Genomic DNA, 17,638 nt, shown 5'->3' with positions numbered 1-17,638 from the left:
CAGCCTGGTGCAGGTCTACAATTTTGTTTCTGGTGTCCTTTGACAGCTCTTTGGTCTTGGCCATAGTGGAGTTTGGAGTGTGACTGTTTGAGGTTGTGGACAGGTGTCTTTTATACTGATAACAAGTTCAAACAGGTGCCATTAATACAGGTAACGAGTGGAGGACAGAGGAGCCTCTTAAAGAAGAAGTTACAGGTCTGTGAGAGCCAGAAATCGTGCTTGTTTGTAGGTGACCAAATACTTATTTTCCACCATAATTTGCAAATAAATTCATAAAAAATCCTACAATGTGATTTTCTGGAAAAAAAATTCTCAATTTGTCTGTCATAGTTGACGTGTACCTATGATGAAAATTACAGGCCTCTCTCATCTTTTTAAGTGGGAGAACTTGCACAATTGGTGGCTGACTAAATACTTTTTTTCCCCACTGTAAATTGTTCATCATTCAGAACAGATTTATTTTCAGAACATGGTTTCACTCAAAACTCACAAACAAGACCACCAGACAAGGTCATTTCAGGTGTATTCATATTTTTGACTCATTCTTTCCAGCACTCTAAGGTTAGTTGTCATTTCTTTGTTGACAATATAGTAATCTAATGATACATTGGTGGTTTCAAAATGGATTACATTTCGAAGTAGCAAACCATGTTCTAGTGACAAGTCTGCTTAATGGCATATTAAGTAGCAGATGTATTCTATTATTCTCAATAGTATTCTGTACGTCCATTTCAAATCATTACATGACCATTTGGTACATAAATATCAGAAAGCACATTCATGTGATGAGTCATAGGCCTACTGTGGGCTATGCTGTAGCCTATTCACACTTCCATAGTCTCATTGTACTGCTTCTCAACTGTGGCATGTTATTATTTCTGAGGTAACAGGGAAGATTGGCTTTTGTTTCATCTACTTTTCTGAAGAACTAATGAGACATCTTGCACTAACGTTCACTGTGACGTAACAGCCAGGGAATCTGGAGGAGTCTCAGCAGAAACACTCACAGTGACGTAACAGCCAGGGAATCTGGAGGAGTCTCAGCAGTAACGCTCACGGTGACGTAACAGCCAGGGAATCTGGAGGAGTCTCAGCAGAAACGCTCACAGTGACGTAACAGCCAGGGAATCTGGAGGAGTCTCAGCAGTAACGCTCATGGTGACGTAACAGCCAGGGAATCTGGAGGATTCTGTCTCACCAGCACCCTGTTATTTGAGCATCTTTTCCGGTGTGTTCACAAAGCGAGTGAAGAGGCGTATGTCGCCCCTGCTCCAACCAAATGAATCATGTAAACTCTGATCTGAACAGTTCTGCTGCTCTCTCTCTGCTCGTCACTGCTTTCTTTCACCCAACTGGCTCTCCTTTTCACAGATCTTTCTTTCTCTTTCTCTATCTCTCCCTTTTCTCTTTCACCCAACCAGCCCTTCTTTTCACAGATATGTCTAGGTCTATCTCTCTCTTTTCTCATTCGTCTCTCTCTTTCTCATTTGTCTCTCTTGTTCTCTCGTTCCAGTTTCAGAAAAGAATGAGAGAACATAACACCTCTGTCATTGAAATAATCAGCTAAAAGCACTTGAAATAACCTAGAATGACTTGTTTCATTTTCACAGCATTATTATGAACATGCCGGACCAGGCCCGGATAGATGTGGACAAAAAAGTGATTTTTCATTGTTAGTCTGTATGCTGCTACATTATGATCACAGTCTTTGTAATACACTCTAAAATGGTATCTCTAAAGCAGTGTTTCCCCAACTCCTCGACCACGCCCAACAGCACACATTTTTGTTGTAGCCCCAGAAAAACTCACCTGATTAAATTCTTCTTCTTTGGGATTGGCGGATCGCATCCAATTTAACAGGTGCATACACCGCCATCCAATGTACTAACGTGTGAGGCCAGTCACGGCCTACCTACATTAAATTATCTTCATTATTCCTGTTCCTAAATAAATCATTTAAAAAATAGAAGAAAAAAAACATTTCACAACCAACTAACCCTACACCTATATACCACCATTCATAGAAATATAAATCACCACCCCATTAGCTCATTTGCAGTAAAATCTCATACACCCAAGTACTTCTCTGCAGTTGCCACCTACACTCATTAAAAACCCACTACCCCATTCCACTACTTTGACCCTATCTGCTCCTGCACCATGCCAACCGCCTGGGAGGACGGGACACCACCACTCAACACACCCTGTAACTCTCCTGTCAAATCTCGTATACCCAAATACTTCCCAGCAGCTACCACCAGAACATCTATTTTCTGTGATTTACTTTCCATGTCTGTGGTACAGTTGATAACCATTGCTATCAGAATCCCTCACCCTTGACCCATCCTCCTCTACTTTCTTCACTGCCTCAACATACGACACCTTCTGCACTACTCTGACTCTGGCCACCTCAACCTGCCTCTCTTGCACCGGACACTTCGATCCCCGGCAACATGAGCACCGCTACAGTTAACACACACAACTTTATCCACCAAAACTGCACATTCCTCTGTCCCTTGCCCTCCTGCACACTTCCCACATCTTGGAATCTCCCTCCTACACACTACTGCAACATGACCATAAACGTTGCACCTGAAACAGCGCAGTGGATTCTGCACACAAGCTCTAGCAGGATAACTGATATATCCTAACATGACTTTGTTGGGTAGAGACTCTGACTCAAAACTCAAAAGGACTGACAATGACTCTGTCTCACCACGCTCCCCACCGGGTCTGCGTTGCACCAAACGGCAGGCATCACAAAGACCAGGAATTTTCAACTTCAATTGCTCCACCTCCACACTTAACGCTACCCCAGAAATCACCCCTTTCAATTGTGCCCTATTCCTAAGAGCAAAGCAAGAAACAGATCTTGACCCAAGTTATGTGACACGGAGCGCCTTCACCCTCTGGTCAGAAGAAACATAAATGAATATCACAAGTCTACTACAGGTTTATTTTTATTTTTTTGGGGTGTAGATCAGCTTTAATATTGCAGATAGATTGTAACTTCCATCAATGTACAGTGGGGGAAAAAAGTATTTAGTCAGCCACCAATTGTGCAAGTTCTCCCACTTAAAAAGATGAGAGAGGCCTGTAATTTTCATCATAGGTACACGTCTACTATTGCAGACAAATTTAGAAAAAAAAATCCAGAAAATCACATTGTAGGATTTTTAATGAATTTATTTGCAAATTATGGTGGAAAATAAGTATTTGGTCACCTACAAACAAGCAAGATTTCTGGCTCTCACAGACCTGTAACTTCTTCTTTAAGAGGCTCCTCTGTCCTCCACTCGTTACCTGTATTAATGGCACCTGTTTGAACTTGTTATCAGTATAAAAGACACCTGTCCACAACCTCAAACAGTCACACTCCAAACTCCACTATGGCCAAGACCAAAGAGCTGTCAAAGGACACCAGAAACAAAATTGTAGACCTGCACCAGGCTGGGAAGACTGAATCTGCAATAGGTAAGCAGCTTGGTTTGAAGAAATCACAAACGAACCGATCTCACCCCGTGGGGTCAAAATGATCACAAGAACGGTGAGCAAAAATCCCAGAACCACACGGGGGACCTAGTGAATGACCTGCAGAGAGCTGGGACCAAAGTAACAAAGCCTACCATCAGTAACACACTACGCCGCCAGGGACTCAAATCCTGCAGTGCCAGACGTGTCCCCCTGCTTAAGCCAGTACATGTCCAGGCCCGTCTGAAGTTTGCTAGAGTGCATTTGGATGATCCAGAAGAGGATTGGGAGAATATCATATGGTCAGATGAAACCAAAATATAATTTTTTGGTAAAAACTCAACTCGTCGTGTTTGGAGGACAAAGAATGCTGAGTTGCATCCAAAGAACACCATACCTACTGTGAAGCATGGGGGTGGAAACATCATGCTTTGGGGCTGTTTTTCTGCAAAGGGACCAGGACGACTGATCCGTGTAAAGGAAAGAATGAATGGGGCCATGTATCGTGAGATTTTTAGTGAAAACCTCCTTCCATCAGCAAGGGCATTGAAGATGAAACGTGGCTGGGTCTTTCAGCATGACAATGATCCCAAACCACCGCCCGGGCAACGAAGGAGTGGCTTCGTAAGAAGCATTTCAAGGTCCTGGAGTGGCCTAGCCAGTCTCCAGATCTCAACCCCATAGAAAATCTTTGGAGGGAGTTGAAAGTCTGTGATTCCCAGAGACAGCCCCAAAACATCACTGCTCTAGAGGAGATCTGCATGGAGGAATGGGCCAAAATACCAGCAACAGTGTGTGAAAACCTTGTGAAGATTTCCAGAAAACGTTTGACCTTTGTCATTGCCTGTAGTCCTCTGTAGCTCAGCTGGTAGAGCACGGCGCTTGTAACGCCAAGGTAGTGGGTTCGATCCCCGGGACCACCCATACACAAAAAAAAATTATGTATGCACGCATGACTGTAAGTCGCTTTGGATAAAAGCATCTGCTAAATGGCATATTAATATTATTATATTGCCAACAAAGGGTATATAACAAAGTATTGAGAAACTTTTGTTATTGACCAAATACTTATTTTCCACCATAATTTGCAAATAAATGCATTAAAAATCCTACAATGTGATTTTCTTAATTATTTTTTCTCATTTTGTCTGTCAGAGTTGACGTGTACCTATGATGAAAATTACAGGCCTCTCATCTTTTTAAGTGGGAGAACTTGCACAATTGGTGGCTGACTAAATACTTTTTTTCCCCACTGTAATTGTCTGCATCACTTCCAATATGTTTTTTTACTTTATTTTCTATCCCATATATATATATATATACATATATACACACATATACATATATACATACAGTGAGGGAAAAAAGTATTTGATTCCCTGCTGATTTTGTAAGTTTGCCCACTGACAAAGAAATGATCAGTCTATAATTTTAATGGTAGGTTTATTTGAACAATGAGAGACAGAATAACAACAAAAAAATCCAGAAAAACGCATGTCAAAAATGTTATAAATTGATTTGCATTTTAATGAGGGAAATAAGTATTTGACCCCTCTGCAAAACATGACTTAGTACTTGGTGGCAAAACCCTTGTTGGCAATCACAGAGGTCAGACGTTTCTTGTAATTGGCCATCAGGTTTGCACACATCTCAGGAGGGATTTTGTCCCACTCTTTGCAGATCTTCTCCAAGTCATTAAGGTTTTGAGGCTGACGTTTGGCAACTCGAACCTTCAGCTCCCTCCACAGATTTTCTATGGGATTAAGGTCTGGAGACTGGCTAGGCCACTCCAGGACCTTAATGTGCTTCTTCTTGAGCCACTCCTTCGTTGCCTTGGCTGTGTGTTTTGGGACATTGTCATGCTGGAATACCCATCCACGACCCATTTTCAATGCCCTGGCTGAGGGAAGGAGGTTCTCACCCAAGATTTGACGGTACATGGCCCCGTCCATCGTCCTTTTGATGCGGTGAAGTTGTCCTGTCCCCTTAGCAGAAAAACACCCCAAAGCATAATGTTTCCACCTCCATGTTTGACGGTGGGGATGGTGTTCTTGGGGTCATAGGCAGCATTCCCCCTCCTCCAAACACGGCGAGTTGAGTTGATGCCAAAGAGCTCGATTTTGGTCTCATTTGACCACAACACTTTCACCCAGTTCTACTCTGAATCATTCAGATGTTCATTAGCAAACTTCAGACGGGCATGTATATGTGCTTTCTTGAGCAGGGGGACCTTGCGGGTGCTGCAGGATTTCAGTCCATCACGGTGTAGTGTGTTACCAATTGTTTTCTTGGTGACTATGGTCCCAGCTGCCTTGAGATCATTGACAAGATCCTCCCGAGTAGATCTGGGCTGATTCCTCACCTTTCTCATGATCATTGCAACTCCACGAGGTGAGATCTTGCATGGAGCCCCAGGCCAAGGGAGATTTACAGTTATTTTGTGTTTCTTCCATTTGCGAATAATCGCACCAACTGTTGTCACCTTCTCACCAAGCTGCTTGGCGATGGTCTTGTAGCCCATTCCAGCCTTGTGTAGGTCTACAATCTTGTCCCTGACATCCTTGGAGAGCTCTTTGGTCTTGGCCATGGTGGAGAGTTTGGAATCTGATTGATTGATTGCTTCTGTGGACAGGTGTCTTTTATACAGGTAACAAGCTGAGATTAGGAGCACTCCCTTTAAGAGTGTGCTCCTAATCTCAGCTCGTTACCTGTATAAAAGACACCTGGGAGCCAGAAATCTTTCTGATTGAGAGGGGGTCAAATACTTATTTCCCTCATTAAAATGCAAATCAATTTATAACATTTTTGACATGCGTACATACATATATACATACATACATACATATCCTTGAAAAATATATATATTTCCCTTTATTACTTTCCACTACAGGCTACCTGATTCAACTACACTCCTACTGGTCCAGATTCTCCTTTATCATGGCTGACGCCATTCTTCCTCAACACACATCTTCCCACTACACTCGGCTCTTCTCCTTCCTTGCTGTCCATAACCACTTCTATCCGTTTACCACACTGTTGCCGCACCTTCATCTGCTGCATTGCTTGCAGAGCACGCACTGATAGCATTTCTCCAAAACCCAACTTCCGTTCCTTAGCCAGACTTGTAAAGTGGGCCATCTTTGACTTCTCCATGTTTTCTCCGTCTCTGTCCCATGTTACATCTCAACTGAGTACCTGGCTAGTGGCTACATGCGACCACCCCTGATTCAACTCATTGAGGGCTTGATGATTAGTTGACAAGTTGAATCAGGTGTGCTTTTCAGGGGCTACAAAAAAAAAAAACATAGAAAAAGAGTGTGGTGTTGGGGGAGTTTGGAAACACTGCTCTAAAGAATATAATATTACGTTTTGTATTTTGGTAAGAATAGATAGGGCTCCATTGGTTCGTAATGGTGCTGCCTGGGTGTTTTTGTCCATTGCAGAATGTGTCTAAAACATAAGTGAGAGAGAGCAGTGCCAGAGAAAACCCATTATAGCTAATGAACATAACAAGTCTGCAGCTTCTGTCTATTCAGACAGAAACATACTAGACAATCATAGTCTTTTCTGCTGAGGCTATTTTCCCCAAGTCTTTTCTCTGAAATGCAGGCGAGCAGTACGTCTGCTGGGTCAGGGTGAAAGTATAGGGTGTTTGTGGTCGCAATGATGAACTAGTTGTTATCCGCTGGTGAAACTGTATAAAGAATACTATAGGGTGGTTTAAAACCCCCTCAGCTACAAGTCTTTAAAACCCCCTCAGCTACAAGGTCTTTAAAACCTCCTCAGCTACAAGGTCTTAAAACCCCCTCAGCTACAAGGTCTTAAAACCCCCTCAGCTACAAGGTCTTAAAACCCCCTCAGCTACAAGGTCTTAAAAACCCCTCAGCTACAAGGTCTTTGGGTAGCTTTCTGTATTATGTGGTATCACCATGGAAACTGCCTCAATAACCACCAGATTCCAGCAGTAGCGACAGTTGGTCCTGATCCAGATGTGGATGATTGTGTCACAAACACACACACACACACACACACACACCCTGGCTGATAACCCAGGATGCATCATTCATGTCTTTACATCTTTGAGACGGAGAGGAGTGGAGGCAGACAGAGGTACACTACATGGCCAAAAGTATGTGGTCACCTGTTCATCGAACATCTCATTAAAAAATCATGGGCATTAATATGGAGTTGGTCCCCGCTTTGCTGCTATAACAGCCTCCACTGTTCTCAGAAGGCTTTTCACTAGATGTTGGAACATTGCTGCGGGGACTTGCTTCCATTCAGCAACAAGAGCATTAGTGTGGTCGGGCACTGATGCTGGGCGATTAGGCCTGGCTCGCAGTCGGCGTTCCAATTCATCCCAAAGGTGTTCGATGGGGTTGAGGTCAGGGCTCTGTGCAGGACAGTCAAGTTCTTCCACACCAATCTCGACAAACCATTTCTGTATAGACCTCACTTTGTGCACGGGGGCATTGTCATGCTGAAACAGGAAAGGGCCTTTCCCAAACTGTTGCCACAGGTGGAAGGACAGAATCGTCTAGAATGTCATTGTATGCTGTAGCATTAAGGTTTCCCTTCACTGGCACTAAGGGGCCTAGCCCGAACCATGAAAAACAGCCCCAGACCATTATTCCTCCTCCACCAAACTTTACAGTTGGCACTATACATTCAGGCAGGTAGCGTTCTCCTGGCATCCGCCAAACCCAGATACGTCTGTCAGACTGCCAGATTGTGAAGCGTGATTCATCACTCCAGAGAACGCGTTTCCACTGCTCCAGAGTTCAATGGCGGCGAGCTTTACACCACTCCAGCCAATGTTTGGCATTGTGATCTTAGGCTTGTGTGCGGCTGCTCGGCCATGGAAACCTATTTCATGAAGCTCCCGATGGACAGTTCTTGTGCTGACGTTGCTTCCAGAGGCAGTTTGGAACTCGGTAGTGAGTGTTGCAACCGAGGACAGACGATTTTTACGCATTACGTGCTTCAGCACTCGGCGGTCCCGTTCTGTGAGCTTGTGTGGCCTACCACTTCACGGCTGAGCTGTTGTTGCTCCTAGACGTTTCCACTTCAAAATCACAGCACTTACAGTTGACCGGGGCAGCTCTAGCAGGGCAGAAAGTTGACGAACTGACTTGTTGGAAAGGTGGCATCCTATGACAGTGCCACGTTGACAGTCACTGAGTTCTTCAGTACGGGCCATTCTACAGCCAGTGTTTGTCTATGGAGGTTGCATGGCTGTGTGCTTGATTTTATACACCTGTCAGCAACGGGTGTGGCTGAAATAGCCAAATCCACTAATTTGAAAGGGTGTCCACTTACTTTTGGCCATGTAGTGTATGTATCTAATGGGACCTCGTCTCCATATATGTTAGTACTTCAGGTCAATTATTCTCCTGGATGGATTAGAGCAGATGTACTGTATCTCATTGTCTCTAGTTATGAAACAATGCACTCGTCTTTCATTCATTCACTCCCTCAGCTCTTCTTTAAGTCCCATGCCAAATACCACCCCCCCACCCCCCCCCCACCCCCTTCGCTGCTTGACTGAGTGTGCAGGGATGAATGTGATATATAATCTGATTTGTTGAGATCTGATCAGGCTGTAGTCCAATGGGGTCAATTATTTCCTGGGATAGAGTTGGGATGGCATATTGTTTTATTCCTATATTTATTCAACTGTGTTCCATTGAGAGCAATGTATTTTCCAAGGATGGTCTCTCTCTGGCCAGCCTATTTCTGGTGACTGTCTCTCTGGCCAGTTTATCAGTCTGGCCTATATGTCCACCCTGATGGTCTGCCAGGTTTATCTGTCCATGCTGGTCTCTGCCAGGCGGTTGTTCATGATGCCCAGGGCACCCACCCCTCCAGAAAAGTCGTTGTGGCGGGAGTTGGATCCAGATTGGCGAGGTTGACCATTAGCCATCTCTGACAGCTGCTTCTGCATGATGGCCAGGTTCACCTGAGAAATGGAGAGAGAGAGGAGAACTACTCTCAATGGCCTTCGTCAAACAAGTGCCAGACACAAAATATAGCAGTAAAAAGAAAGCCATTGACATAGCAGAAAAGCTGACCACCTGGGCAAGGACCAGGAATAGTTTGTGTTCCACATATGCTTTATAGTGTGGTTCACAGTACGAAATGCTCCAGGATCTGGAGCCCTAAGTATTTGGAAGTATTTGACATATGCATTTGACCCAGGTCTTATCTGGGAGCAGTATACATTGAGCGATCATGTCCTCCATCTTTCCTCCACCTTATTAGCAGCCAGGAAGTCTCTCATCGAGATCATCTCTCCAGACATCCTCCGCCCGTCTGCCTCGCTCTCATTCACCACGTCTGTCTCGATGGACAGGTCCCGCTGCGCCCTCAGGTGTCCGGGCACTACCACGTTCCTGCGGGGGTGTCTCTGCTGGGGGTGGTGGCCCCCCCTCCCCGGGCAGTGACATGGTGCCTCCATCCTCCTCAACAGCCAGTTCAGCACCTATAATGAGATGAGGGGGGGTGCAGAGGAGTATTTCTGTCTGTAATAAAGCCCTTTTGTGGGGAAAAACGAATTCTGATTGGCTGGGCCTGGCTTCCCTGTGGGTGGGCCAATGCCCTCCCAGGCCCACCCATGGCTGTGCACCTGCCCAGTCATGTGAAGTCCATAGATTTGTGCCTAATTAATTTATTTCAATTGACTGATTTCCTTATATGAACTGTAACTCAGTAAAATTGTTGAAATTGTTGCATGTTACGTTTATATTTTCATTCAGTATATTTCTAAGCACAATTTTAACCTGGGTGCCAGTCTGTTTCTGCTCTCCTGCCAAGTCTGTATGGAATCATCATGACAAACAGTTGGCGTGACAATATGGGTGTGTTCGTAAGTTGGCTAGCTTGAGAGAACACCTCACTCTGACCATTTTACTCGCTCTAGCAGAGCTGATTGGGCAGTTTTCATGTTGTCTAGAGCATTGGTGACTGTAACTGTGCTGCTGGCAACAACTGAATTACGTTTTTTTGCAGACGTTTATTGACACCGGTCATATTCAGCGGGTGTTGCGCGTTTGCAAATTCAGCACTTATTCTGCGCTCTTGCACACTCAGATGAGAGTGCTCTGAACTCGGAGTAGATAGCCAGAGTGAATTTACGAACGCACCACGGAGTTGGCAAGCTAGCACAACCAGATGTTGGACCAGGGCCTAGAGTCATTCTACATAATTAAACGGTTGAATCGATAAAAACCATCCAATCACACAATAACGATAACAATCCCACCTGTTTGATGACGATGGAGATGACGTTGAACAGCGAGTAGATACAGCAGACGCCTGTCAGTATAAAGAGGAAGTTGCCCAGCCGGTAGGCCATCTGGTTCATGTTCCCCTCCTCGTACGCCAGCCTCTGGCTGCTCACCACGTCCCCGAACCCGATGGTGCTGAACGCCACAAAGCAGAAGTACAGAGAGTCTAGGTACCCCCAGCCTTCTACAGCAGAGTACATTGCTGAGGCGCTGCAGGAAACCAAGATGGCAGCGGCGCCAAGGATCAGCATCACACAGTATACCGAAGGCTTCCACCCGGCTAGCCACTCCCCCCTGCCACCTCTTCCGCCCCCGTCGCCTCCACCGCTGCCCTCAGAGAGGCGTCGGCAGCCATTTTGAGGGAGCACAGCCTTGCGGCGGCGGCGGCGCTCATGGCAGAACTTGAGGACGAAGGCGATGACGGTGATGACGCGCTCCAGGAAGAGGTTGAAGAACAAGATGGTGGCGGCACAGCCGATGAGGCCGTAGAAGATGAGGAAGATCTTACCACCGATCGTCGCTGGCGTGGTCATCCCAAACCCTGGACAACAAGATGGAAGAAGTTATTATTAAGAAAACAGAATGAGAAGAATATTGGTCAAAACTAGTAATGATGTTTTTGCTTGCATTTATTAGCTATTACATCATTGGATAGATACTTTACCATTAGAAAACAAAAGTGTGACAAAGGAAACTGAATCATACTGAACAATGAATGCAGTATGTTGTTTAGTTACATTATTTTCAAAGATCCTGTTTATTCACAATCCCAAACCAGTCAGTCTGAGCGCGTTTCACAGACAGGTGGAAAAGCACATTATGAGTTGGAGCAACGCTCACACGGCACAGTCCCCAAACACAAGTATCATGCATATTGATCATTCTGAAGGCGTTTTACCAGCTGCATTCAGGGTCACATCTTAGCAACACAGCTCAAATATAGAACGGGACCCATTTAACGCCATCTAAATATTTTCTGTGTTGTCTCGAAACATTTACAGGTTGTGCTCTCCTTGTGGGTTACACACACAGCTCTTATGGACTGATGTACAGAGAGCACAGCCTTAATCAATCCTTTGATGAGTCCAGTCAATCCAGTCCAGCCCTTGACTGCTCTATCTGTTCTCTGTGAGTTTTCACTCCCCATTTAACAATGGGCACTCAGGGGTAAAAAAGGTCTCTCTCCATTTACTTCCATTCACTGGCTGCCTCTCGGCTTTCACCCAAAATCAATGGATTCACAGTGCAGGACATCCTTTCGTTCCCTTATCAGAGTACAATAAGTATGGTTATATATCCTACTCTATTTGAAGCAGTATGGTTATATATCCTACTCTATTTGAAATTACAGAACAGAAATGTGCTGTATTTAGTATTTCTGTACTGAATACAAATGCGTTAGCTGAGTTTGTCCAAATCCATGTATTTTCTTTGTTGACATGCAATAAAGTAATTTAGAGACATTAAAGCATTTAGCTGTGTTGCTTAGCTATAAAGGGTTTCCAACCTCGGTCCTGGGGGCCCCCCTGGGTGCACATTTTGGTTTTTGCCTGGTCTACACTACAGGTCCAATAGCCCAGGGTTTCCCAACCCTCTCCTCAGCCCCCCTAGATGTTTCACATTTTTGTTTTAATCTTAAACTGGCACATCTGATAAAATTAGTCAAAGACTTGATGATTAGTTGACTAATTGAATTAGGTGTGCCAGTTTAGGGTTAAAACAAAAACATTTAAAGTTCTGGTGGAGCCCAAGGAGAGGGTTGGGAAACCCTGCAAATAGCCTACTGTTCCTTTTTAAATTATTTCTAAGAACCACATGTTTTGGAGAGCTGAAAACATTGTCAACAAGTGGCCATTTATAATAGTACACTTTTAATTGACATATAATATTGTCCCAAGTAAGTATATATAATGTAGTATCACTAGCCTTCAGCTTTGATTCATGCTGTTGGACATGACATTTATTATATGTGATAGTGATGGGATATATAGGCTACGGCAAATCTCACCTATGGTCGAGACCACGGTCCCCACGAAGTAGAACGCACCGGTAAAGTCCCACCTAGGTCTGATGGTGTCCACGCGGATCCCGGCCACGTTCGCCTCCTCATAGTTCCTCAAGAAGTTGTTCAACTCTTTCTTGCTCAGGTTATACTTTTGGGTGAACTGTTCAAACCGCTGCGCCCAGCGCTCCTTCGCCTCCGCTTCCATAGGCTGTTCCAGTGCTGAAAAGACAGCGGCACCGCAGAGGAGGTAGAAGGTTATGAACACAGCTAACATAAGGAACCTGGCGTTATCCTCGTTGAAGGGACCGAAGCCACAACAGCAGCAGCTCCGGCAAGCCATTATTTAGGCTAATCACCGTTCAACAGGTGTTAGGGACGCGACGCATCGTTTTATTATGGAACAAATTACACACTCCTCATCATCCGTCTTTAGGTTTATCGTTGAAAATAAAAAAACAGGTTCAGGATAGAAACTGGGGAAATAGAGTTGGAGACTGTGGAGATAGAGAGCAGAGAGCCAGAGAGACAAATATAATAGTTTTCCTCGGAGATTCAACAGTTGTTCACATCACTGTGAAATGTTGGTCATTCATTTTTTTTTTTAACACAACAGTACCCATCAAAAGTTGTCAAGGCTCTTTGACCATTAATCCAAGTCCAAATGTCCGTTATTATCTGTTACAATAAACATATGGCGTCATCCTTCACGTTTGTGCGCTTGTCCAAAAGAAAAACATTAATTTTAACCTCCCTGATATAGAGTTCAAATGTTGTTAAAAAAAATGCGCACAGTTGAAAAGGTCCTTTTAACGGTGTACAAACGAAAAAAATTAAATGCCACGTCGTTTTTCGAGAGCACCAACATGTGGCTGTGTGGATAGCAAAATAGTTTATGACGATGCATTTGAGGCGCACCCTCGCTCCGTCTCAAAAGAACGCCCCTCTAGCAGAGTGTTGAGAAGAAGACTTTCGAGTAGCTTACACTGAATAGAATTTCTCATCGAACGGTGAACTCTGTATAAACCCACCGAAAACCCAAGGCTGTTACACTCAACGTTAAGATGTTCTGTCCGTCTGCAACAGTGCGCGTCTGTCTAACTGATCTCCACCTCGACTAGGCTACACACTCTGAACAAGCCTCAGTCACAAACCCACACCCACCTCCTTCGCTGTTCAGGTGGAGACTAAGTGGAATAGGATTGGAGCGAGGGGAAATATTTAGACTTTTATATGACCTTTACATAGAGTGAGGGAAAAAAGTATTTGATCCCCTGCTGATTTTGTACGTTTGCCCACTGACAAAGAAATGTTCAGTCTATAATTTTAATGGTAGGTTTATTTGAACAGTGAGAGACAGAATAACAACATAAAAATCCAGAAAAACACATGTCAAAAATGTTATAAATTGATTTGCATTTTAATGAGGGAAATAAGTATTTGACCCCTCTGCAAAACATGACTTAGTACTTGGTGGCAAAACCCTTGTTGGCAATCACAGAGGTCAGACGTTTCTTGTAGTTGGCCACCAGGTTTGCACACATCTCAGGAGGGATTTTGTCCCACTCCTCTTTGCAGATCTTCTCCAAGTCATTAAGGTTTCGAGGCTGACGTTTGGCAACTCGAACCTTCAGCTCCCTCCACAGACTTTCTATGGGATTAAGGTCTGGAGACTGGCTAGGCCACTCCAGGACCTTAATGTGCTTCTTCTTGAGCCACTCCTTTGTTGCCTTGACCGTGTGTTTTGGGTCATTGTCATGCTGGAATACCCATCCACTACCCATTTTCAATGCCCTGGCTGAGGGAAGGAGGTTCTCACCCAAGATTTGACGGTACATGGCCCCATCCATTGTCCCTTTGATGTGGTGAAGTTGTCCTGTCCCCTTAGCAGAAAAACACCCCCAAAGCATAACGTTTCCACCTCCATGTTTGACGGTGGGGATGGTGTTCTTGGGGTCATAGGCAGCATTCCTCCTCCTCCAAACACGGCGAGTTGAGTTGATGCCAAAGAGCTCGATTTTGGTCTCATTTGACCACAACACTTTCACCCAGTTCTACTCTGAATCATTCAGATGTTCATTGGCAAACTTCAGATGGGCATGTATATGTGCTTTCTTGAGCAGGTGGACCTTGCGGGCGCTGCAGGATTTCAGTCCTTCACGGCGTAGTGTGTTACCAATTGTTTTCTTGGTGACTATGGTTCCAGCTGCCTTGAGATCATTGACAAGATCCTCCCGTGTAGTTCTGGGCTGATTCCTCACCGCTCTCATGATCATTGCAACTCCACGAGGTGAGATCTTGCATGGAGCCCCAGGCCGAGGGAGATTGACAGTTATTTTGTGTTTCTTCCATTTGCGAATAATCGCACCAACTGTTGTCACTATTAGGCTTGGTGGGGACTCAGGTGCAGAGACGGACACACGGACAAAGAGGGTGAATTAGGATGTTGTTTATTCAGCGTGTTTTGGCAGAGAGAAACAGTTCAGGGTGGAGTAGCTTCAGACCGGGGTAGGAGCTGAGTGGGGTGGAGAGCCAGTAGTACTGAGAGCTGGATGACGAGGATATCAGACAACAGATGAGAAGGTTGCGGCGTGGGAATGGCAGGCAGGCAGCAGGAACAGACGGGATCTGGTCGAAGGAGAGACAGGTTACAAACGTGGCAGAAACAACTATAATGCTGAGAGAGTAACAACTAAACTGAGATTGCTGTACGGAGCCAAGTTACCACAGGTGGTGTAGGAACGAACTGGCGCTGGAGAGGTGGCCAGCCCGGGTAGATAACTGCTGGTTGATTGGTGACAATGAGCTGCAGCTGGATGTAACTGAGCAGGAGAGAGAATGGCCACGCCCCCTGATCTAGATCCTCTGACTGGGCTGCACAGCGGGAGGAGACAGACACAGACAACACACACAGGGAAAAAGGGAAAAGGAAAACAAGCGGGGACAGGAACAACAGTGCCGAACCGTAACAGTACCCCCCCCTCAACGGGCGCCACCCGGCGACCCACCCGGCTTGTCAGGGTGGTCCCTATGGAAGTCAGCCACCAGCTGCGGGTCCAGTATAAACCGCCGGGAATCCAGGACCTCTCCTCGGGACCGTATCCCTCCCAGTCCACCAGGTACTGAAGCCCTCTACCACGCCTCCGGACGTCCAGCAGTCTCCGCACCGTGTAGGCTGGATGGTCGACACAATACGCGGTGGCAGAGGGGGATCCACAGGCGGACACAAAGGGCTGGAGGAGACCAGCTTCAGCTGGGACACGTGAAATGTAGGATGGACTCTCATGGCCTGGGGAAGCTTCAACCGAACAGCCGAAGGGTTGATGATGGAGTCGATCTCGAAAGGACCCAAATACCGGGGCGACAGCTTACGGGAGTCAGTGCGCAGAGGGATGTTGCTGGAGGAGAGCCAGACTCGCTGACCAGGCTGGAACTGGGGAGCGACTATCCTGTGCCTGTCCGCCACTCTCTTGTTACGCTCTGCTGTCCGTAGAAGGGCCTCACGGGTGTCCACCCACACCTTGCGGCAGCGACGAAGGTTATCCTGAACTGACGGGACGGCTAACTCCTTTTCCTGAGACGGGAACAATGGCGGTTGGTACCCCAAAGCCGCCTCAAATGGTGAGAGGCCGGTGGCAGATGAGGTGAGGGAATTGTGGGCATATTCGACCCACGGGAGGTGTTTGGCCCAGGTGGACGGGTTCTGGGATGTCACACAGCGTAGAGCAGCCTCCAGGTCCTGATTGGTCCTCTCAGTCTGGCCATTGGACTGGGGATGGAAACCTGATGAGAGACTGACAGAGACACCCAGAGCAGAACAAAACACCTTCCATACCCGAGAAATGAACTGTGGGCCTCTATCGGACACTATGTCCACAGGTATTCCATGGGGACGGAATACATGTAGGACAAAGAGGTCGGCTGTCTCACTGGCAGACGGTAATTTTGGTAATGCAACAAAATGGGCAGATTTAGAGAATCTGTCCACGATGGTGAGTATGGTGTCATTACCTTCAGACATAGGAAGTCCAGTGACGAAGTCCAAGGCCACGTGAGACCAAGGACGACTCGGGACTGGGAGAGGCCGCAGCAGGCCCGAAGGAGCCCGGTGGGAAGCCTTATTTTGGGCACAGATGGAACAGGCCGCCACGTATTCCCGGACGTCAGCCTCGACGGATGGCCACCAAAAGTGCCTCTTCAGTAGCGACAGTGTACGGTTCATACCAGGGTGGCAGGAGAAGCGTGAGGTGTGGATCCAGTTGAGCACTTGCGGCCGCACGGCTGCGGGAACATAGAGAAGGTCGGGGGGCCATCGGCGGTCCAGGTTCCGACTCTTGTGCCGATCGGACGAGGGACTCGATTTCCCAGTGAACAGCCGCCACCAAACAGGAAGCGGGCAGAACAGGTTCAGGATTGCTGGAGTCTTCATTGTCTGTAAACTGGCGAGAGAGAGCATCAGGCTTGACATTCGTGTGCCAGGACGATATGTTAAAATAAACTTGAACCTGCTGAAGAACAGAGCCCATCTGGCCTGACGGGAGTTTAGCCTCTTGGATGACTGGATGTAAGCCAGGTTCTTGTGGTCTGTCCAGACTATGAAGGGTTGCTCTGCTCCGTCTAGCCAGTGCCTCCACTCCTCCAACGCCAACTTGACAGCAAGCAACTCCCGGTTACCCACGTCGTAGTTCTTCTCAGCAGGGGTCAATCTCCTGGAGAAAAAGGCCACAGGATGGAGCTTCTGGTCCGTGGGAGAACGTTGTGACAGGACAGCCCCCACCCCCGAATCAGAGGCGTCCACTTCCACAATAAACTGCAAACTGGTGTCTGGATGAATAAGAACAGGTGAGGTGGAGAACAGTTCCTTCAGTGTACTCACGGC

The 17,638-nt window shown here is 46.2% G+C and overlaps 1 protein-coding gene across 1 annotated transcript; it reads right to left on the bottom strand.

Moving 5' to 3' along the window:
• Positions 1–9,202: 9,202 nt before the first annotated feature.
• LOC121549300 (potassium channel subfamily K member 13-like) lies at positions 9,203–13,891 on the bottom strand. The gene is made up of 4 exons (XM_041861161.2): positions 12,766–13,891; positions 10,733–11,298; positions 9,725–9,952; positions 9,203–9,430 (listed from the first exon to the last, which is right to left on the bottom strand). The coding sequence occupies exons 1-4, from the start codon at positions 13,100–13,102 to the stop codon at positions 9,275–9,277; spliced, it is 1,287 nt and encodes a 428-aa protein (XP_041717095.2). The 5' UTR covers positions 13,103–13,891; the 3' UTR covers positions 9,203–9,274.
• Between the last annotated feature and the right edge of the window lie 3,747 nt (positions 13,892–17,638).

This window comes from Coregonus clupeaformis, chromosome 33, assembly GCF_020615455.1.
Source record: "Coregonus clupeaformis isolate EN_2021a chromosome 33, ASM2061545v1, whole genome shotgun sequence".
Taxonomy (NCBI): Eukaryota; Metazoa; Chordata; class Actinopteri; order Salmoniformes; family Salmonidae; genus Coregonus; species Coregonus clupeaformis.
This window is presented reverse-complemented; position numbering and strand designations above follow the sequence as displayed.